Source organism: Scylla paramamosain, chromosome 24 (genome assembly GCF_035594125.1).
Source record: "Scylla paramamosain isolate STU-SP2022 chromosome 24, ASM3559412v1, whole genome shotgun sequence".
Lineage (NCBI taxonomy): Eukaryota > Metazoa > Arthropoda > Malacostraca > Decapoda > Portunidae > Scylla > Scylla paramamosain.
The window spans coordinates 7,352,501-7,375,000 of NC_087174.1; the positions used below are offsets into that span (position 1 = coordinate 7,352,501).

Below are 22,500 nucleotides of genomic sequence, written 5' to 3' on the forward strand. Positions count from 1 at the left end.
ACTTCCCATCCTCTCTCCTTTCTTTTCCTTCTTTATTTTATTCGTTGTCTTTCTTTCTGTTTTCTTTGTTTCTCGTATTCTTTATCATTGGCGTCTTGATTTTTTCTCTCTTTCCCTTTTCCTTTTCTTCTCTTCGTCTTTCTCTTCATTTTCCCTTAGTTTCTCTTCTTCCTTTTCTCTTAGTTTCTATTATTGTCCATTTTCATTCGCTTCCTCTTTTTTTTTTTTCCTTACATCCACTTCTCTCTCCTTCCTTTCCTTCTTCAAATTATCCTTCTTCCCCTCCTCTTCTTCCTCTTATTCATTGTCGCTCTCTGCTCTTCTTGTCTGTTTCTTTTATTCTTTATCAACACATCCTGCTTCTCGTCTCGTATCTTTTTTTTTTTTTTTTATGTTGCATTGATGTTCGTGTGTTTGTCTGTGTCTATACCTGTCTCTTCTTCCGTCCGTCTCTGTCCGTTCGTTCGTTCGTTCGTCTTTGTTTATCTTTATCTCGTTCTCCACTTCTGTCGTCTTGTCCTTTGCTTCTTTCTTGTTTGTTTTCGCCATTACCTTCTGTTTCGTTTCTCGTCTTTATCAGTTCTCGTTTGTCTGTCTTCGTTTTCATTACTCTCCTCTTTTCTTTCGTCTCTTTGTTTTATGTTTACTTATGTCTTCCTCCTCTTCTTCCTCCTCCTGCTCTCTCCTTTTCTCTTCTCTCAATTTCTCTATCCCCTCATTCTCCTCCTTCTCTCGCTTTTATATTTTTACTTCTCTTGTTTTCTTCTTCCTCCTCCTTCCGCTTCTCTTCGTCCTCATCATACTTATCTCATAATTTTTACTTTTTCTCTTCTTGTCATTACTCGTTTCTTATCTATCTCCTACTACCTCCTTCTTCTCTTCTCTTCTCTTTTATTTCTCCTTTCCTCTCCTTTTTTTTCCCTCCCTTTCATATATCTTTTTACTTATCTCTTCTTGTTACACATTTAGTTCTTTCTTCAGTTCTTCCCTCTTCTCCTTTACCTCTCTTCTCTCCTCTCCTCCTCTCTTCTCCATCTCATACTTCTCTCTCCTTATCTCTTTTTGCCGTTACACTTTTGCTCCTCCTCCTCCTCCTCCTCCTCCTCCTCCTCCTCCTCCTCCTCCTCCTCCCATAAGGCAAGGCAGTGTGAGCGTGAGAAGGTGATTCTTGTAAACCGGACTAAATTTTACCTCTTATGATCCGGAATGTGTGTGTGTGTGTGTGTGTGTGTGTGTGTGTGTGTGTGTGTGTGTGTGTATGTTGGTAGTGTACGAGTAGGAGTGTTTTTTTTATCTTGTTTATTTTTTGTGTGTGTTTGTGATGGTGGTTGGTGGTAGTGGTGGTGGTGGTCGTGGCGGTGGCTTTGGTGGTGATGGTAGTTGTCGTGGGCGGTGGGTGGTTGTGGTGACATCTAACTGATAGCGCTGGTGGTGGTGACTGATAGTGGTGGTGGTGGTGGTGGTAGTGGCGGCGGCGGCGACACAAGGTTAAGGTTTAGCAGGACAAACTGGTTCTCTTGGCTCGATATTTTACCCCATGGCTCCTTCACACCACCCACTCCTCCTCCTCCTCCTCCTCCTCCTCCTCCTCCTCCTCCAGTCAACCCTCCACTTCTTTACTCACCCCCACCTTGTCTTACTTCCTCTCTCCCTCCTCCTCTCCCTCCTCTCCCTCCCTCTCACCACATTCCTTCAACATCCCCCCCAGCTTCTCCACCCTCTCCCCACCAACTCCTCCCCACCACCACGTAAGCATTCTGGACGTGGCTTGGGAGAGAAGGGGGAGGGGAACGTGGGGGGAGAGGGGAGGAGAAGCTACTGGCGCCATGGTGGTGATGGGTATGGGGGTGATGATGGGGGGAGGGTGGTGGAGAGGTGTTGCATGTAGTTTAGACTCACCCATCCACCTCATCCACCTCTTCCTTACCCTCATCTTCTTCCTCTTACTTCTCTTACTGTCTCACTCACTCGTCCTCTCTCACCTCTTGCTTTCTTCGTCCTCTTAATTCACTGTTGCTAGATTTTTTTTTAATGTAAGAAGAGCGCTGGCAAAAGGGGACAAAAGAGAGAGGGAGGAAAAAAAAAAACAATAACAACAGAGGCGCCATTCTCAAAAAAGATAAAAATATGAAGATTAACTTTTTTACGTTTATATCTCTCTCTTTTTATCTTTTTATCTCCCTCATTCTCTCTTCTCCTCTCACTCATTCACATTATCAGTAATTTCTCTCCCTCATATCTCACTTTTACACCCTCGATCTCCTCCTTACTCTCTCTCTTCTTACCTTCTATATCACTCACACTTCTTTCCCCTCTCACACTTCACTCTTTCCCTCTCTCTTTCCCTTCCCTCTGTTTCTCCTTAATCTTACTTTCACACCACCTCATTCTTTTTCTCTCCCCTCATGCCTCAATTTTGCTGTCTCTCCCTCTCCCTCTCACTTTTACATTTACACCTCATTTTTACCCTCACATTTACTCTCTCACTCTCATTCCCACTCACTTTCATCCTAACACTCCCCTTGTCCCCTCACTTTTACTCTCTCGCTAGTCCACTCACTTCTGCCTCACTCACTTATCAGTTTTCACTCACTACCTTGCATATACTTACATCTCTCACGCTCACAGATAAACGAGCAATAAATAACACAACAAATAACAAGTAATACAAAGAATAACAAAAACAAAGTAAATGTAATTGATCAGGTGGTAACAAAAACACTTGCCAGGTAACCTTTGTTCGCTGACTCCACCTGGCAGGGAGGAAATTATCAGCAAAGACACAGATAAACAGGTGAGGCAGGTGAGAGGCTCCACTGATTAAATCACCTGCAACTTCCTGTTCACGTTGAATATATGGCGTGTGACGGTCACGTGTTTGGGAGAGAGACAGTGGTGGGGAGAGGGGAGAGGGTATAGGTAGGAAAAGACGAGTGAGGGAGAAAGAAGGAATAGGGAAGGAAGAGGGAAGAGGAGGAGAGGGTATTGTTGAGGAAAAGATGAATGGGGGAGAGAGAAAGAAGAGAGGAGAGGTTATGGGTAGAAAAAAATACGAATGGGGAAGAAGGAAGGAATAGAGAAAGAAGAGGGGAGAGGGTATTGTTGGGAGAAAAGACGAATGGGGAAGAAAGAAGAGGGGAGTGGGGAATAGGGAAGAGAAAGGGAAGAGGGGAGAGGATATAAGTGAAAAAAGAAAACGAACGGGGAAAGAAAAAGATGAAATGAAGGAGGAGATATGGGAAGAGGGGAAGAGATAGTTGAGAAAAGAGGAATAGGAAATAAGAAACGGGAAGGAATGTGGAAGGATACAGCAAGGTGTGTGAAGAAAGGAGAGAGAGAGAGGGAGAGGGTGGGAATCAGGGAATAGATGGTGAAGAAAGGGGAAAGAAGGAAAGCGAAGGATGAGAAGAGAAAGAGGGAAGGAGTAAGGGGAGAAGGAGAGATGCTTAAGAAGAAAAAGGGAAAGATGGGATGATGAAGAGGAAGGGAAAGGAAGAGGAGTGTAAGGAAGAAGGAAGAACAGGAAATTATGAAGGAGATACAGAGAGAGAGAGAGAGAGAGAGAGAGAGAGAGAGAGAGAGAGAGAGAGAGAGAGGAGAGAGGAGAGAGAGAGAGAGAGAGAGAGGAGAGAGAGAGAGAGAGAGAGAGAGTACAAAAGAAGAGATGGGAAATACCCTCAGAGTCACATAAATAGTATTACAGATTATTCCGTTCATTCCTTTCTTGTCTCGTGTTTTCCTCCTGACTTTCTCCTTGTGTCCTTCGCTGCCACCACCACCACCATCACCACCACCAACGAATAAGAAAATAACCACAACTATTTTTACTACTACTACTACTACTATACTACTACTACAGGAAACACGAGTAATTAGCCACTGATGACGTCACTTCTGTCTCCTTCACGCCCATTACATAAGAGTAGCGGGAGGGGAGGAGGTGGCATACGAGACAGGGGAGATAGTACTTACCTGTCTGGAAGAACTAATTGGGTACGTGGAAAAGGTAAGTAGGAGAGGAGTATGTGTGTGTGTGTGTGTGTGTGTGTGTGTGTGTGTGTGTGTGTGTGTGTGTGTGTGTGTGTGTGTGTGTGTCTCCCTCTCTCTCTCCCTCTAAGGTTGACAGGCGGACAGGTGCAATTGAGTCGCGTCGGGAAATACCTGGGTAATTCGTTCCTGCCGCTGAGTACGCTGAGTGGGTGAGTCAGGCGCCTTTTTTTGTACCTGGTGGTGAGTTACTCGCGTCCGCTCAGGTGTGGATGGACTGACAGGTGGACGGATGGATGGGTGGATGGATGGAGGGAAGGAAGGATAATGAAGAGGGAAGGTAAAGTAAGAATTTGGAGTAAGTAAGCAATAGGTAAGAAAAGGAGGAGATACAAAGAAAGTGAAAGAGAGAGAGGAAAGGAATAGAGAATGAAGAATTGATAATGAAGCGAAATGAAGGATAGAAGAAAGAATAGAGATGGATTTTGTACCTGTTTCTATTTTTTTTCTCTCTATTTTTTGGTGTAATTATAATGTGAAGCAACAACATATTATTTTTTTAAGGCTCCGGAAATCAGTTATAGGGGGCACAGGTGAGTAGATGATGGCTTGATGGGGCAGGTGTGAGTGTTGATATTGCGTGATGTATGGGTAGATGGATGGGGAAATGGTGTGAATGAGTGATTGTGTGGCGTTAATGATAATAGTAGTAGTAGTAGTAGTAGTAGTAGTAGTAGCAGGTGTTGTATTCGTAGTAAGAGGTAGTAGTAGTAGTAATAATAATAATAATAATAATAATAATAATAATAATAATAATAATAATAATAATAATAATAATAAAACTAAACTTCGCAATGACTAAAAAACAAAACCAATTCTCTCTCTCTCTCTCTCTCTCTCTCTCTCTCTCTCTCTCTCTCTCTCTCTCTCTCTCTCTCTCTCTCTCTCTCTCTCTCTCTCTCTCTCTCTCTCTCTCTCTCTCTTACTATCTATCTATCTATCCATCTCTATCTATCTATCTATCTGCCTATCAACCCAAAGCGAGATGGAGAGGGAGGGCAGTGAGAAAGGGGGGGGGCAAGGTCATTTTAGGGGGGAGGGGGGAGTGGGTTTCCGGTACACCTGTGCATTGGTAATTATGGCCCCTCACCTGTGGGTCCTGAGGGGAGAGGGGGGGAAGGGGAGGAAGAGAAAGGGAAGGTAAGGAAAGGTGAGAGGAAAAGGGTATAAAATTGAAGGAAAGGAAGAAAGGAGGAGGAGGAGGAGGAGGAGGAGGAGGAGGAATGGATGGGCAGCATGGGAGAGAAGGTGGGGGGGTGAGGAGGTAGAGAGGAGGTAAGGAAAGGTGAGAGGAAAGAGGATTGGAAGGGACTGAAAGGGAAGGAAAGATGGAGGTAGATGTGGAGAGAAGATAGGAGAGGTGGAGAGAGAAAGGAGATGGAGAAATGTGGGAGAAGGAGGAATTATTATTATGTATTATTGTTATTATTATTACTATTGTTATTATTATTATTATTATTATTATTATTATTATTATTATTATTATTATTAGTAGTAGTAGTAGTAGTTAGTAGTAGTAGTAGTAGTAGTAGTAGTAGTAGTAAGTAGTAGTAGTAATAGTAGTAGTAGTAGTAGCATAGGTGTTGTTATTGTTGTTGGTGGTCGTGGTGGTGGTGGTAGTAGTGGTGGTGGTGGTGGTGGTAGTGGTGGTGGTGGTGTGACCGATTAATGAAGTAGAGTCAATTAGCCTTTTTTTCTCATGCTTATTAGTGTCATTACTTGTTTTCATGAAGGTTAATTGAGGTGCTGTGATAACGAAGGTGGTGGTGGTGGTGGTGGTGGTGGTAGTGGTGGTGGTGGAGGAGGTAGAGGAAAGAAGACGAAGAGGAGGTGGAGGAGCTGTAATGGTGACAGCTATGTTGGTTACCTGTAAAATTTGTACTCGTATGATATAAGTAGGAAAAGTAAACAAATAAATAGAGTAGATTAAGATTTGTAATAAAGTAATAAATAAGAAAGAAAAAAAACTCCAAACATTAAGAAAATTTATTTATTCTCCCTCACTTCATTCTTTTCACCTTCGTCTCTTGCCCTACTTCACTCCCGCATTCCTTCTCTCTCCTCACCTCTACATTACCTTACTTTTCCCTTTCATTCCTATCATAAGACATTCCTTTCTCCCTTCCCTTCTTAGTTTCCCTTCTTTCCTTCCATCCACCTTCACTTTTACTCATTATTATCAACATCACCAATCATTCTTCCTTTGTTACATTTACTCATTATATTTTATGGCCTGTCTTGGTGAGGGGACGGTCGCTGGTGGTGGTGGTGGTGGTGGTGGTGGTAAGACTGTCTCAAGGGCGAAACGGTTGCGGAATTCCTGCCAAGCTTAACCTCAAATGCAGGTAATTTTTTTTTTCATCTTTTTTTTAATCCAGGCCACATTAGGATTAAGTATTGTACGCGTGTCTTGGCTCATGGTCGTTTAATTAGTGCTGTTAATTGTTGTTATTGTTGTTCTCCATGGCTTGGAAATGACAGGGAAGGATTTTTTTTCTTTATATTTTCCTTTTTCTTTTTTTTTTTTCCCTCGTGTGTTTTTTCCCTGGCGTGGTGCAATTTCCTTGTTTTTGAACCGTTGGAATTCCAGTGGGGGAAATTAATTAGTGTTTGGACGCTTGTGTGTTTGTTATTTTATTTTATTTTTTTCCCCCTTTTTCCTTTCGTTGTTGTTTTTGTTGTTGTGTTTGGTTTCCTGCTTCTTATCTTGTTCAGGGCAGTCTCCTGGTTTTCACTGTAATGTTTTATTTATTTATCTGTTTATTTATTTTTTAACTGATAACTTTTTCATTTTTTTCTTCATTTTTCTTTTGCCTATATATTTTTTTTCCACTTGCTCTGTATTTTAGTATTTCTCTCACCTTATTTGAATCAATGTTCAGTTTTTACTATCACTATTTATTTATTTTTATTGTAGTTTGTATATTTTGTGAGAGCAGAGTGGTATGATTCGCTTTTTGTATACCTCTTTCCTTATTGTGTCTCTTTTAACTTATTTTCCTATGTTACTTGACCCAGATTTTATGGTACACTTTGCCATTATAAATATTGGACAGAGCACAGTTTCCCTTTCCTGTATATTCTCTATCTTATTATTGTGTACTACTTCTGTTTGAACATTTTTGCTTATCTTGTTTTTCTCAGTTTCTTTCTATATATTATTATTTTTTTTCATCGTAATTTATTTGCATTATGTGGACATTTAATTGTATAATATGGATTTTTTTGTATCCTCCCTTCCTTATCTAACGTGTGTATCTTTTGTTTGTATATTTTCTCGACTTGCTTGGCTCAAATTTCTCTCTACACATATAATTATTTTTTTTTTTATCGTAATGTATTTAAGTATAAAATATGGATTGCTTTGTATTTGCCATTTCATATTTACTGTGTGTATCTTTTCCTTGTGTATTTTCTCATCTTGTTTAGCTCAAATTCCTCTATATTCTCAACACAACCTGTCTACAATATAAGGAGAGACTGGCGTATAATTTGCTGTTTAATATTTTTTCTTTCATTTTGTTTTCGTGCCTCGCTTTCATTTGATATTTTTTTTCTTAGGTAAGCGGGAACAAAACACACCTGAATTTACACCTGCGCGTTAGGCACAGTTGCAAATAGTGGTGTTTTGGGGACCGACTACCATTAGCACTTTGAGGAAAGATTGGCGATAAAGGAGGAGGAGGAGGAGGAGGAGGAGGAGGAGGAGGAGGAGGTGTAAATATTGTTATCGCTTCTGATGAACGGACTGATACTTTACCGAGGAGGAGGAGGAAGAGGAGGAGAAGGAGGAGGAGGGTAAGAGGGAAACGAAAAAAGAGGAGGAAGTAAATAAGAAAAAAGGAAAGGAGGAGGAGGAGGAGGAAGAGAAGAAAAAAAAAAAGGATATGGAGAAAAAGGAAAAGAAAGAAGTGGAAAATGAAAATAAAGAAGAAGAGGAGGAGGAGGAGGAGGAGGCGTGTTATCTGAGTGCGTGTGTGGTTGAGCGAGGCTGCCTGAGCAAGAAGTAAAGTACAGGGTGAGGCAAAAGTCAATTTACTCAGTGGGTGTTACAGGAGTGCCGAGGCGGTTCACGTGTGCTCTCTTTTTTTCCGCGTCACCCTGTCTGTCTTCTGTGTCTTTGTGTGTGTGGTGTGTGTGTGTGTAGAGAGAGAGAGAGAGAGAGAGAGAGAGAGAGAGAGAGAGAGAGAGCGCATCAATTACCTAACACAATCCATAATGACCTTTCTCTCTCTCTCTCTCTCTCTCTCTCTCTCTCTCTCTCTCTCTCTCTCTCTCTCTCTCTTCTCTCTCTCTCTCTTTCTCTCTCTCTCTCTCTCTCTCATTGAAACAAAAAAGAAAAGACGAAACACAAAGGGAGTAATGCCACTGTGACGCAATATATAAATTGACACACACACACACACACACACACACACACACACACACACACACACACACACACACACACACACACACACACACACACACACACACCGAGGCGACTGATTAAATTACTGTCATTATGCATTACACCCACTCGTTTATCTCTCTCTCTCTCTCTCTCTCTCTCTCTCTCTCTCTCTCTCTCTCTCTCTCTCTCTCTCTCTCTCTCTCTCTCTCTCGGTGGACAGGTAATTGACTGATTAATACAAGGTGAGACAGGTACAGGTGGCTCTATAAGGCCATTGTGTTTACCTGTCACCTGTCACACGTCACCTGTTGTACCTCGTGGGCGGGAGAGTGTCTCAGGTCGGGCGACCAGACAGGTGGAACGCAGGTGGACAGGTGGAAGGATCATGATATTGGTTCAAAAGTGTAGATTATGTGTAGAAATTTGGGTTGATAGTGAGAAAGGTTGGTTTTGTTTTCTTTTCATCCTTTCTTGTCTAGATTGTATTGAAAACAGAGGATCGTTAGTGGGAAAGGTAATTTTTGTTTACGTTTCATCTTTTCTTGTTTATTTTTCATCTTTCTCCGACTAAATTGTATGGAAGATCGGGGAGGTTGATAGTGGTAAGGTAAAATCTTACTTCTCTTTCATGTTTTTTTCAAGAATAAAGGTCGAGGGAATTGATAGTAGAGAAGACGAATTCTGTTTCCATTTAAATTTCAGTCACTTCACCTCAAATTCCCTTTAAAAACACCTTGCAACAACAACGACGACAGTAACACACACATAAAGAAAAAATAAATAAAAAACTATTACAAAAAAGACAGAAAACAAAGGTAAGGAAGGCGACTCAATGCAAATAGACGTGTAAATTCCTCTCCTCTGTGCCACGCCCCGCCTCACCCACCGGCAACACAACAGCACGAGGAAAAAGAGTGGCAAAAAGGCAACCTCCTTCGGGCACACCAAGACATGCTTCCCACCGCCACCCGGAGCGCCAGACACACACCACCAGCACAGGAAGGAGGATGGGGGGGGGAACTGAAGGAATAAAAAGGAGAGAAGGGGGAGGAAGAAGGCGAAGAGTTGAAGGAAGAAGAAGAGGAGCTGGAGGAGGAGGAGGAGGAGGAGGAGGAATTGAAGGGGAGGAAGAAGAGGAGGGAGAAGCCGACAAGCTGAAAGAGGAGGAAGAAAAGGGGAAGAAGGAGGAGGAAGAAGAGGAGGAGGAGAAGGAGAGACTTGAAGGAGGCGGTGGAGAAGGAGGTGGCTGGTGGTGATGGTGGAGGAGGACTAGAACAATGACTTAAAGAAAAAAAAAAACTAACCTAACTAAAAGAAAAGAGGAAAGAAAAATAAAAAAAAGAAAAGGGAAAAGGAAGAAAAATCTCACCATTGTCGAGAAGGACCTTGAGGGAACCCAAGAGAAATAAGATACTTGGAGGAGGAGGAGGAGGAGGAGGAGAAGAAGGAAGAGGAGGCAGAATCATGAGGAGAAGGACAAGGACGAGGGCAGAAAAAAAAAACATATACGAAAAAATAATTTCATCATTGATATAACCACGAAGAAGGAAGTGAAGGAGGACACTGAAGGAGTGAATGAGCGAATAGAGGTATCTGAAAGAGGAGGAGGAGATAGAGCCATAAGGAAGAGAAGGACGAAGCCACAAAGGACGTTAAGACATAAAGAGCAAACAGCAGCAGACATGTTGTCCCTTAAGAGGTTATGATAAGCCATGCCATTTAATCTGACAAGGACAAAACAAGACAACCTCACCATTGTAGGATCCACGAGGGAGGACGTGGAGGAGGACCTGGAGGGCGTGAGGGAAAGAATGGAGGTACTGGAGGAGTGAAGGCTGCAGGATTCCGAGGACTTGAGGACCTTCCGGATGGGCTGGCCTGTGTGGGGGGGCAGGTCATCAGGGGGGCGGTGACCTGCGCGGCGTGGCAAGGTCGATGGACGCGCTAGATCCTTCTTTGGCACTTCCGGGGAGCTCGTATCCTGAGGGACCTTCGTGCAGGACTTCTTGGATTCTTCCTCGCACTCTTGGACCTTCTCTTGTGAATCCTCAGTGGCGGGAATCTTCTTGCAGGACTCTTGGGACACCTCAGCATCCTCCTCAGGGACCTCGCCGCCCTTGGGATCCTTGGCATGACTAAGGACTTTCTTTGGGGACTCTGGGGAGCTTGAGTCGCTTCCGTAGGACCCCGGTGAGCTGAGACTCCTTCTGAGGACCTCTGGGGAGCTGATGGAATCCTCATCGTCCTCTCCCGGGGTCCTGCAGGAGGCTGAGTCCCCCGGGCGCGTCTGGAGGCTGCTGCTGGAGGCACGGGCGAGGGACGTGGTGGAGCGGTACTGCCCCACGTGCTTCAGCATCTCGCCGCCTGTGAAAGAGGAGAGGAAAGCGAGTGAGTGAGTGAGCGAGTTAGTGAGTAAGGAAAGGAAGGAGAGAAAAATATGTACAGTAAACGAATGAGTGATTTCTCGTTCTCTTCTTCCTCCTTCTTCTCTTTCTTCTTCTCTTCCTCCTCCTCCTTCTCCTTCTCCTCCTTCTCCTTCTCCTTCTCCTTCTCCTTTTTCTCCTCCTTCTCCTTTTCCTCCTCCTCCTCCTCCTCCTCCTCCTCCTCCTCCTCCTCCTCCTCCTCCTCCTCCTCCTCCTCCTCCTCCTCCTGGCAGTCACGTAAATATCAACATGTCTGCTGCAGTTTGTTCTTCATTTGTGTATCTTTGTGTTCTTTTATGTTCCTCCTCCTCCTCCTCCTCCTCCTCCATCGTTGCTGTCATTATTAACGTTATCATTATAGTTTTTGTCTTCATTCCTTTCTACGTTTTACCACTTCCTCCTCCTCCTCCTCCTCCTCCTCCTCCTCCTCCTCCTCCTCCTCCTCCTCCTCCTCCTCCTCCTCCTCCTCCTCCTACCGTTCCGTCACCTGGTCTAATTAGAGCAGGTATCCCGTCAGAGGAAGGTGTGTTAATCAGTATTACCTGTTTCACTCTGCAGACTTTCTCTTTTTTTTCCCACACGCTCATTTTTCATTTCATTTCAGTTTTTTTGTTTTATTTATCGTTATTCTTCTTTCTTTCTTTCTCTCTGTGTCTTTCTTTCTTTGTGTTTGTTTCCTTGCATTTAAATTTACTGTTTTGCCAACTTGTTCTTGTTTCTTTTTCTTTTTTCTTTCTTTCTTTCTTTCTTTCTTTCTTCGTCCGTTTCCTTGCATTGAAGTTTATTATTTTGCCAACTGGTATGAAGGAACGGAGTCTTACACACACACACACACACACACACACACACACACACACACACACACACACACACACACACACACACACACACACACACACACACACATAAAATCTACAGTCACCAATTTTTTCCCTTCACTAGTCGCTCCAAGAAAGGCAAGCACTATTTTGACCTTTACTTCCCTTGACACTAAAGCTTACAGTCCCTTGTTTTCCTTCACGCATGATAAGTTTAGGAGGAAATTGCCCTCACTATTTCCCCTCCTTCCCTCCTTCTCTCCTTCCCTTCCTTCTCCTTCTTCCTCTTTTTATCTCTCCTTCGTTCCTTTTCTTCCTTCAAGCATCTCCTCGCCCGTTATTATTTTTTTTGTTTCTTCTTTATTTTTCTTTTTTGTTTTCTTTTATATGTCCGATTTTTTCCCTCTTCTTTCTTCTCTTCCTTCTTTTTTTATTTCCTTTTTCTGTGTCTTTTCTTCTTCTTCTTCTTCTTCTTCTTCTTCTTCTTCTTCTTCTTCTTCTTCTTCTTCTTCTTCTTCTTCTTCTTCTTCTTCTCCTCCTCCTCCTCCTCCTCCTCCTCCTCCTCCTCCTCCTCCTCCTCCTCCTCCTCCTCCTCCTCCTCCTCCTCCTCCCAATTAGCACGTCTACTTTTCCTCCCATACATCTATCTCGTCATCTTTCCTCCTCTGCGGTTTCTTTCCCTCCCTTCCTTTCCTCCATCTTACCTCCCTCCCTTCTTCCGTCCTTCCCTCCTCCTCTCCTCCTCTTTCATTAGTGTTTCCTTATTACCGTCTCCATCTTAATCAGACTTTTTAATTGCCTGTATGAAATTGGTCACGAGAAAGGAAGGAAGTATGGAGGGAGGGAAGGAAGGAGGGAGAGAGAGAGAGAGAGAGAGAGAGAGAGAGAGAGAGAGAGAGAGAGAGAGAGAGAGAGAGAGAGAGAGAGAGAGAGAGAGAGAGGAAGGGAGGGAGAAAGGGAGGTAATGAAGGAAGTAGACGGAAGTAATTAGATCAGAAAGTTGTTGTTGTTGTTGTTGTTGTTGATGGTGGTGGTGGTGGTGGTGGTGGTGGTGGTAATAATGGTGGTAATGTTGGTTATGATATTGGTGGTAGTGGTGATGATGGTATAGCGGTAGTCGTGATGATGGTAGCAGTAATAGTGGTTGTAGTGGTGATGATGGTGGTGGTGAAAGTCAGCTTGAAGTGATGAAAAGCATTTTTAGATGATGAACTGAAATCACACACACACACACACACACACACACACACACACACACACACAGTACCCCCTCCTGTGCAGCAGCCGTAAGTCAATCCGGTTTTACAGACGTGGGAGGTCAGAATGGGGAAGGGGGGAGAGGAGGCAGGGTACGGGGGAGTGGGGTGATGGGGAGGTTGAGGTCGCGTTATCTCCGGGTCACGTTTCAGCGGCGACACTTTACGGGCCTCGACCTGCATGCGGCGCGAAGATTTGGTTCCGGTGTGATTCGGTAAACGGCTGATCCGGTTCTGAGATAATGCGGTTTCGGTTCAGGGGTGAGTGACATGGGAGGGATCTGCAGGGGTTCGGTTCCGGATTTATTCGGTTTCGGTGTCTCAGTTTTCCGGATTGGATAGGTTTGATTCAGTTCAGTTTGGTTACCGGTACCGTTTTGTGGTGTGTGGTGGTGGTGGTGCGGTGGTGGTGTTGGTGGTAGTAGTAGTAGTAGTAGTAGTAGTAGTAGTAGTTGTTGTTGTTGTTGTTGTTGTTGTAATAGGAAAAGTGGTAGTTATAGTAATAGTTGTAGTAGTAGTAGTAGTAATGGTAGTAGTAGTAGTAGTAGTAATAGTAGTAGTAGTAATAGTAGTAGTAGCAGTAGTAGTAGTAGTAGTAGTAGTAGTAGTAGTAGTCGTGGTAGTAGTAGTCGTAGTAGTTATAGTTTTAATGTATTAATAATGTTTCTCTCTCTCTCTCTCTCTCTCTCTCTCTCTCTCTCTCTCTCTCTCTCTCTCTCTCTCTCTCTCTCTCTCTCTCTCTCTCTCTCTCTCTCTCTCTCTCTCTCTCTCCTCCTTCCTGCGTCTCTAACCTTCCCTCCCTCCCTTCCATCCACCCATTCCTAGCAACAAGAGGAATCAAAATAGTTACACTCATTTGGCGGCGCACCTGCCCAACTCTCACCTTGCTCGCAGGTAAACATGCTTTTCCCGGGAGACGATTTGTTGTGGCAGAGTGACGGGGAAACGAGGCACAGAAATAGAGGTCTTCCTGCAAGGGGGTGAAGGGTGAGGGGGTGGATGAAAGTGGGTGTGAATGAATATAAGGTGAGGTTTGGATGAATGGCAGATGTGGGTGTAGGATGAGTGGATGAGTGGATGAGTGAGTGAGTGGAAGAGGTACGGATAGGGGTGGATGAATACATGATAGTGGAAGATTGGTGAGATATTTATTAGTGGATGAGTTGATGAGTTTCGGTCACAACGTATGAGATGAGTGGAAGGTGGATGAGTGGATGACATGTGGAGGATATACGGATAGAGATGGATGACTGCAGGGGAGCCAAAGATAAGTGGCAGAGACTTTGATAAGTGGATTAATTTGGATGGATGAAGGATAAGTGAATGAATAGTGGAAGAGATATGGATGAAGAGCGAAAGTGTGTGAAAAAAGTGGATGAATGGAGATGTGGATGACGGATGTATCTGATATTCTTTGTGTATGAGAGAGAGAGAGAGAGAGAGAGAGAGAGAGAGAGAGAGAGAGAGAGAGAGAGAGAGAGAGAGAGAGAGAGAGTGGGTGTGGGAAATCAGAATAATGAGGAACCGAAAGAGAAAGGAGAATAATGAGTGAATGTGGTATGATTACTCACACACAGACACACAAACAGACAGACAGACAGACAGACATCCCCAATCGATGACGAGAAAGCGAAAGTAAACTGCTAATGAAGGAAGGTATGAAAAGGAAGCGATGAATAAAGAAATGCAGGTAAAGACGAAAGAACGAAAGAAAGACAGATAACGAGTATAAATCAGGTTAATTGAGAACAAAATTATCTAAGAAAATAACTGAAATTAATAAAGGATGATGTGTGATAACTAGGTCAGAGAGAGAGAGAGAGAGAGAGAGAGAGAGAGAGAGAGAGAGAGAGAGAGAGAGAGAGAGAGAGAGAGAGAGTAAAGCAGGAAATACGTAGACTTAAGAGAGGTTCAGGCAGTCAAAATAGAGAGCAAGTGTTTACCGTTTTGGGATTAACTAGTTCGGAGGGTGAATATTCTCTCTCTCTCTCTCTCTCTCTCTCTCTCTCTCTCTCTCTCTCTCTCTCTCTCTGGCTCACTTTCCCACGCCGGTCTTCACGGGAGTCGAATTCACTTTCATCCAACTGAGACCAAAGACCAATGAGCCACGCTAGGGCAAGAGGGAGCTAACCCACACATGCCCGAAGACCTTTTTTCCTTCCCACAGACCCACGGATCGCCGCCCTAGAGGACCTGTGGGGCTTGAGGGGTCCTTGGTGTACCCCGGGCGCCCTTCATGGGATGGTCCTTATTGTGAATCTGTGAAAGGACCTTGCGTTGTGCCGCCCTGGGTAAGCGAGTGAACAAATTGTTTATTCTGCTCCTAACTGCCTGTAATCTGCTGCAGGAGGAGGAGGAGGAGCAGGAGGAAGAGGAGGAGGAGGATTTGGCAGTAGGGAGTGGGAAATGAGATGAAAAAGGAGATGGAAGGATGCTATGTTGTGTTGTAGGAGAAAGAGGAGGAGGAAGAGGAGGAGGAGACAGGCAACGAGAGATGAGGGAATGCTGGGTTGTAGGAGGAAAAAGGAGGAGAAGATAAGGTGTGGGAGGTGAGGTAGATGCTGGGTTGTGGAAAGAAGAAGGAGGAGGAGAAGGAGGAGGAAGTAGGGAACGAGAGATGAGGGAATGTTGGGTTGTGGGAGGAAGGAGGAAAAGATTAGGAGTGAGAGATAAGATACTGATTTTGGGGAGGAAAAAAAAGAAGGAATAGGAGGAGGAAGAGGAGATAAGGAGCGGGGGATGAAATGAAGCTGGGTTGTATGAAATGTTAAGGAAATGGAGATTATAGGAAGTGGGAGATGGGAAGGGAAATGAAGGGATGCTCGGTTGTGGGAGGAAGAAAAGGAGAAGGATGAGGAGGAGGAAGTCGGAGATGAGACGAGGAGAGAAGAGGGGGGAAGGAATGCTGGTTTGTATGTAAAAAAGATGAGGAGGAAGACGAGGCTTGTAAGAGTATAAAGAGGAGGAGGACGAGAAGACCGAGGATGAATGGGAAGGCAAATGAAGAGATGCTGAGTTGTAGGAGGAGGAGGAGGAGGAGGAGGAGGAGGAGGAGGAGGAGGAGGAGGAGGAGATGAAATGAGATGGCAAGAGAAGATGGATGCAGAATCGTACGTTATGAGTTTTTATCTTTATTTATTCATTATTTTATTTTATTTTATTATTATTGTTATTATCTTTTTTAGGTGTTAAGGTGTCTGGCCAAGAGCATAAACATTAGAAAAGAAAAGAAAAAAAAAACACACTGAATTCGCCTCTCCCAAAAAGATAAATATGAGAGAAGATACCAAAATGTTGACCAGCTTAGTTTCACAGTTGTCTTGGTCTTTCTCTTGTCGTGTGAGTGAATGACGAGGCAGGAAGGGAGACACATGAGAAGAGGCCACAGGAAACAAGGTAGAGGAAGTGAAGACGTGTGAGAAAAAGACCCGTACTCAGAAACACTTTGCTCTCTCACTACGACTGTTTTCAAAGGCCACAGACATGATTAGCTGGGTTCTCAAGACTGTTACTCCTATTACTTATGCAAAAATCTTGTTAATCTATCCCTGGAACCATCAAAACACCCTTCAAAACCTGTTTAACTTTAACTATAACCCTTTGAATGCAGTGGATGTGTAGCTAGAAGGTGTCTCAGTTTGGTTCAAAGTGGATAGATGGAAGGGAAGAGAGTGAGATACAACAGCAAAGGCGTTTATTGAAAGGGAAAAAAAGGAGGAGAAAAAAGTATCGATGAGGGAGAGGGAGGAAAAGGAAGAGAGGATGTTTTAATAGGTGGTGAAGAGAGGGAGATGGAGGGGGAGGAAAGGAACACTGAGGGAAGGGAGGGAAGGTAACAAGACCTCTCCTTTATGTGTATTTTTCCTCCACTCAGGATTTCAAAATTTTCTTTCATTTCTTAATACTTCCTCCTCCTCCTCCTCCTCCTCCTCCTCCTCCTCCTCCTCCTCCTCCTCCTCCTCCTCCTCCTCCTCCTCCTCCTCCTCCTCCTCCTCCTCCTCCTCTATATGAATCGACTGAGTAAAGGAAATAGTTGGAAAAAGAAAACGAGAGAGAGAGAGAGAGAGAGAGAGAGAGAGAGAGAGAGAGAGAGAGAGAGAGAGAGAGAGAGAGAGAGAGAGAGAGAGAGAGAGAGAGAGAGAGAGAGTAATAAGGACAGAAACTTCACCTCCCCCACACCCTCACGCCCTCAGCGGACAAAGGCGACAGGAGCAGCCAGAGATAACTTGAGGACAAAATAGAAAAGCAAATTTACCCCAAAAAGGACCAATTTGTTCAAGGGGCTGCTTTGAGAAACCTTTTGGGGGAGTGGGTGGGTGGGTGAGGGTGGGGCGAAAGTAGCGGGCAGGCTTTTGAAGATTTTCCCCCATCCCCCCCTCACCATTCATTCCTACTCTCTCCCTTTTATTTTTCTCCTCTTTCTTTATTTTTTCTTCTCTCATTTTCCGAGCGACAAACAGACAGACAGACAGACAGACAGACAGACAGACAGACAGACATATAGGCGCGACTGGTGATGTCTTTCTCTGTTTGTTTGTTTGTTTGTTTGTCGTGTACTTAGTGGTGATTATTGGTGATTATTATTATTTTTTTTTTTTTGTCTTTTTTTCGCTCTTTTTTTTTGTTCTCGGATTTTCCTTTTTGTTACTTGTTTGTCTGTTTGTCTGTTATTTTGGCTGTTGTTTTATTTGCCTTTCTGTCTGTCCCCGTTTCTCTCTCTCTCTCTCTCTCTCTCTCTCTCTCTCTCTCTCTCTCTCTCTCTCTCTCTCTCTCTCTCTCTCTCTCTCTCTCTCTCTCTCTCTCTTTCAGTGACCTGCTTCCCTCTACCCTTTCCTCTCTCACCTGTCTGGCCTGCACCTGTTCGCCCCCTACCTGTTCGACTCTCATCCTTGCCTGCCTTTACCCTTAACAGTTTCCTTCCCTCTTCCCACCTGTCTGTTACGCAATCTCCCATACCCAACCGTTCGTAAATAGGATATGCATTTTATTAACCACACATTTGTACACATTGTAAAATTATATTGCCTAAAAAAACATTCAGTTGTATTTATGATCGTGGTCAGTAGTCAAGTAAACACGCCACTCATTTTCACTGTGTTTAATGTTGTATCTTAATGTTAAGTCCTCTGAAGTGGTAAGAGTCTGCTATTGTAATTTTTTTGATTTGTTTATATATAACTTCACTCGTTCATTGCTATAGTCTTACTTTGTCAACATTCAGAGCATTGTAAAAAAATAAATAGATAAAAATGTTGCGTGATCACACACACACACACAAAAAAAAAGGAAAATGAGGTTGCTTTTTCTTTTTAACAGAGTTTAGTACAAAATTATTTGCCAAAAAAAGTTGTAGGTGATTATGAGAAAAACAAAAAACGGCAGTGAAAGGATTAAGACTGAAGAAAACACAAAACTGGAAGCGTGGAAGCGTGTGCAAAAGGTTACTGTTTTGTGTTCTGACCACCACTGCACATGAACTGCACGTTGTCTTGGGTACGTCATCCCTTACACCTGCCCCTTACGTCCCTTTGTACCAGACACATTCCTCGGGCACTTCACTTCCATTAGGTCCGGTCTGTTCTCTCCTCCCGTTGTCTGTGTTTCGGCCTCATACTGTGCTATCGATATCTCTGTGAAAATATACTTCGTCATACACCATTCTCTTTGCCTACGCTCTAATCGATCCACAACCAAACACTCTAATCATTCTTTGTCACGGCTTTCTTGCTTCATTCATTCTAAACTTTACCTTCACGTATATTCTTTCACTCACAGCAACACACGATCCTTGATACATGAAACGGTCTTTCTCTTACTATTTCAAGCTCAGACTGCGTTTATCTTTTTATTATCTATCCGCCTTATATATTTGATGACTTTACTCTGTCTCATTCACCTCAGTTTCCTCTTTTCTACCATTTATAAACACTCATATGAAACGGTCGATTGCTTGAAGAACCTTTGAAAACTGCATCACTTATTCAGGCATTCATAGGGGTGAGTGTTCCCTGCAGACTGAGAGTGGAAGGGAAAAGGTTCAATCGGTAATCAGATTCAAAGGAGTAGCAAGAATTTTAAGTTCCTTCGTTCAGTTCCTTCGTTCACTCGCCCCTTCTGATGACCTTCCCTTCCCTCAACATCCATCCATAGGTCACTCGCCTCCTGGGAACCGAACCGGTGTGATGGAGGCCGCCTTACAACCCCCTCACCACCCCTCACCCTTCACAACCACCCACATCCCTTCCTCACCACCTGTACTCCAGCCCGTCCCCACCAGCCCGCCACGCCGCACCGCACGGTCATCCACACCATTGCATCATACCACACCGCATTGGATTACTGCTGTATCGTGTGTCAGGTGGGCTGTGCGCTGCCGTGGTGTAATACATAATACTATATCGTCACCACTTGCCACTGTTACCACTACCACGTCACGTCACGTCATATAATTACCATCTCTGTATTACACTACAATCTAGACAGCACACCACCACCACCACCACCACCACCACCACACCTTACTGATGACTTACTGGGAAACTACAGGACTTTCAACAATATTAAACTAACCTACCTTCACCCTTACCAGTGCTCATCCTTATCCTCCCTCACCTTCCTCACCTCTTCCACCTCATCCTGACTCCACCTTCCCTCCACCTGTTCATGAGTACAAGAATTCCACCACCAACTCATCACTCCTATTCTTTACACTGTTCCCATCCCTCCCCATCCCTCCCCATCCCTTCCCATCCCTCCCCATCCCTCCTCCGCTCAGCTCCCCCGTCCCGACCCGCTCCAGGCTTCCCCATTGTCTCCTCGGGGCAGAGAAAGGCCGCAGGGCAGTTCCCGTGGGAGGAGGAGGAGAGGAGCAGGAGGAGGAGAAAGAGGAGAAGGGGGAGGAGGAGGAGGAGGACAGGCAAGGTCGGTGGAGGGATGAGACAAGGAAAAAGGTTGAAAGGAAAGGAGATGGAAAGGAGTGGAAGAGAGAGAGAGAGAGAGAGAGAGAGAGAGAGAGAGAGAGAGAGAGAGAGAGAGAGAGAGAGAGGGTAGATGGAGATGATATAAAAAATGGATGATGAGAATAACGTGTAATTACAGACCACACAGACTTATGATACCTGGCAGGTGAGCCGCTGCTACACCTGGACACCTGAACACTGACACCTGAGCTACCTGTGTGTGTATGAGACATTGTTACCTGTGTGTGTGTGTGTGTGTGTGTGTGTGTGTGTGTGTGTGTGTGTGTGTGTGCGTAAGAGAGAGAGAGAGAGAGAGAGAGAGAGAGAGAGAGAGAGAGAGAGAGAGAGAGAGAGAGAGAGAGAGAGAGAGAGAGAGAGAGAGAGAGAGAGAGAGAGAGAGAGAGAGAGAGAGAGGGGGGGGGGAGGACAAAGGGTGTGCGTGAAGTAAGTCTTGAAGAGGAGGAGGACGTGAAGACGGAGGAAGAGGAGGAGGAGGAGGAGAGGAATGCAGCGAGGGAGGAGGACACAGGAAGCTGGAGTAACAGGAGATGAGTTAGCGGGAGGGAAGGAGAGAGAGAGAGAGAGAGAGAGAGAGAGAGAGAGAGAGAGAGAGAGAGAGAGAGAGAGAGAGAGAGAGAGAGAGAGAGAGAGAGAGAGAGAGAGAGAGAGAAGGGCATTTTGAAAGGGAGGGGTGGGATGGGTGAAGGTCAGGTCAGGTAGCGGAAGGAGGTGTGACCAATATGTTACGGTTGGCGTCCCTTTGTTACGCCTGCCCCCTGTCTTGTTAAGGAGGAGCGGGGCTGAGGAGGCTAGGTATTAGGTATTGGGAGCTTTGGTTATGTGCTTATCTCTGCGTCCTTTCGTGTGTGTGTGTGTGTGTGTGTGTGTGTGTGTGTGTGTTTTGTTTGTGTGTGTTGTCATGTTTTTAATAAGTCTATAATTGTTTTTGTTTTTTTTTAATGGAATGTGATTTAGTTTCATGCATTTTAGTTTTCTCTTTGTGTATTTTCTGTTTTATGCATCATGTCTGTTTTGTAATTTTATATCAATATTTAAGTGTGGTCAGTATCTGTCTATCTGTCTATTTATTTATCTATCTTTCTATCTCTGTGTGTGTGTGTGTGCATGCAATCACAGGTATTCCTCCGCCAGTTATTGTTATAGGTAATTGTGCAAATTTTCTCATTCTTTCCTGACATAATTTCACAAGCTAATATTTTATACTTTTTGAATAGTTTATCTGTATTTTCACTAACTTTCCTTTTTTTTTTTTTTACAATTTTTGATAGTAATACCCAATAAAAAACCTTTACATTTATATTATATTTTCTTATCATGGCATTAATTTATCTTATTGTCAGTTTTTTCCCCAAGTTCACCTTTATTTTCACATAATCTAATCTGAATCATCATATTTGCCTTTACATTTTACACAAATTTCCTCAACTCATCAGAAAAGAAAAGAAGAAGAAGAAAAAAAAAACTCATGAATTTCTCTCCATCTGTTTAGTCTCTCGTTTCATCTCCTGCTCACTACTCCCTCATGTCACTGCTGTGTGTTCTCATGACGGGGAAGTTTGTCTCCCTCAAAGTTTGGTTCCTTGGGCGTGTTCCTGAGAAGCTCTGAACACCGTGACAGCGCAAGATCGAGAAACGCAGTGCATATTTTCGAGTTGTGTTTATCGTTCTTTTGTGTGCATGCTGTGTATTCTTGTGAGAGAGAGAGAGAGAGAGAGAGAGAGAGAGAGAGAGAGAGAGAGAGAGAGAGAGAGAGAGTGTGTAGACTGCAATATCAGAGACAGTGAGAAAAAGAAAGTTTGTTTGTCTTTCTCATTCACGCTTCATTTTTAATTGGGCAAAGCAATGTGTTCAAGGAGAGACTATAGAAAACACAAACTCAGAACTCTTCTCTCACTTCCGTTTCATTCTCTGATATTTGTCAATCTCATGCTCTCTAATTTACCAGTTTTACTTTTTATTATCAGTTTTGACTCAGTTTTTGCAGGGTTAACGCAGTGACGCTTGAAATGTTGCATGTTTCAGTACAGGAAAGGGTTTTCAAATGTATGCTATGAGTGTTATGTTAATGAATGTATTTTTTGAACTTTTTTTCACTCTCTCAAAAGTGCTATTTTTCAAAGGATACAAAGCTCATACTGTTTCTCATGAGTGTTTTTCCTACTGATAGTGTAAGAACCTTATAAAACTGTCAATAGAATCACGAAAACACCCTTGAAAACCCTGATAACTCCCCCCAAGAGCCTTTAGAAGTAATCGAGACAAAACCTGCAAACATTTAAATAAGAACAATTGCTTGATTCATGAAGTGAAGCCTCGATCAATAATTCCTCATGCAAACGTTTCCAGCCATCTAAGTTTGCCGCGCGTTTCAAGACTTCGTTAACATACAGGAGGTGGGCCGCCAATTAACCGTCTGTAATGGTTGAGTGGGGTCGCGAAACCAGTTGGAAAGCTCGCCGACAGAGGACAGTTTTCCCATTCTAATATCGCCTATCATATGAACGTGGTGGGAACTCCTCTCTCTCTCTCTCTCTCTCTCTCTCTCTCTCTCTCTCTCTCTCTCTCTCTCTCTCTCTCTCTCTC

General features: G+C 43.8%; 1 protein-coding gene across 1 annotated transcript in view; it reads right to left on the bottom strand.

The window, feature by feature from the left end:
* Positions 1 to 22,500, bottom strand: part of LOC135112678 (uncharacterized) — a 41,437-nt gene that overhangs the window by 8,669 nt on the left and 10,268 nt on the right. The window contains exon 2 of the mRNA XM_064027326.1: positions 10,194 to 10,804. Coding sequence (XP_063883396.1) covers positions 10,194 to 10,796 — 603 coding nt within the window. The 5' untranslated portion in view covers positions 10,797 to 10,804. The remainder of the gene's footprint in view (positions 1 to 10,193; positions 10,805 to 22,500) is intronic.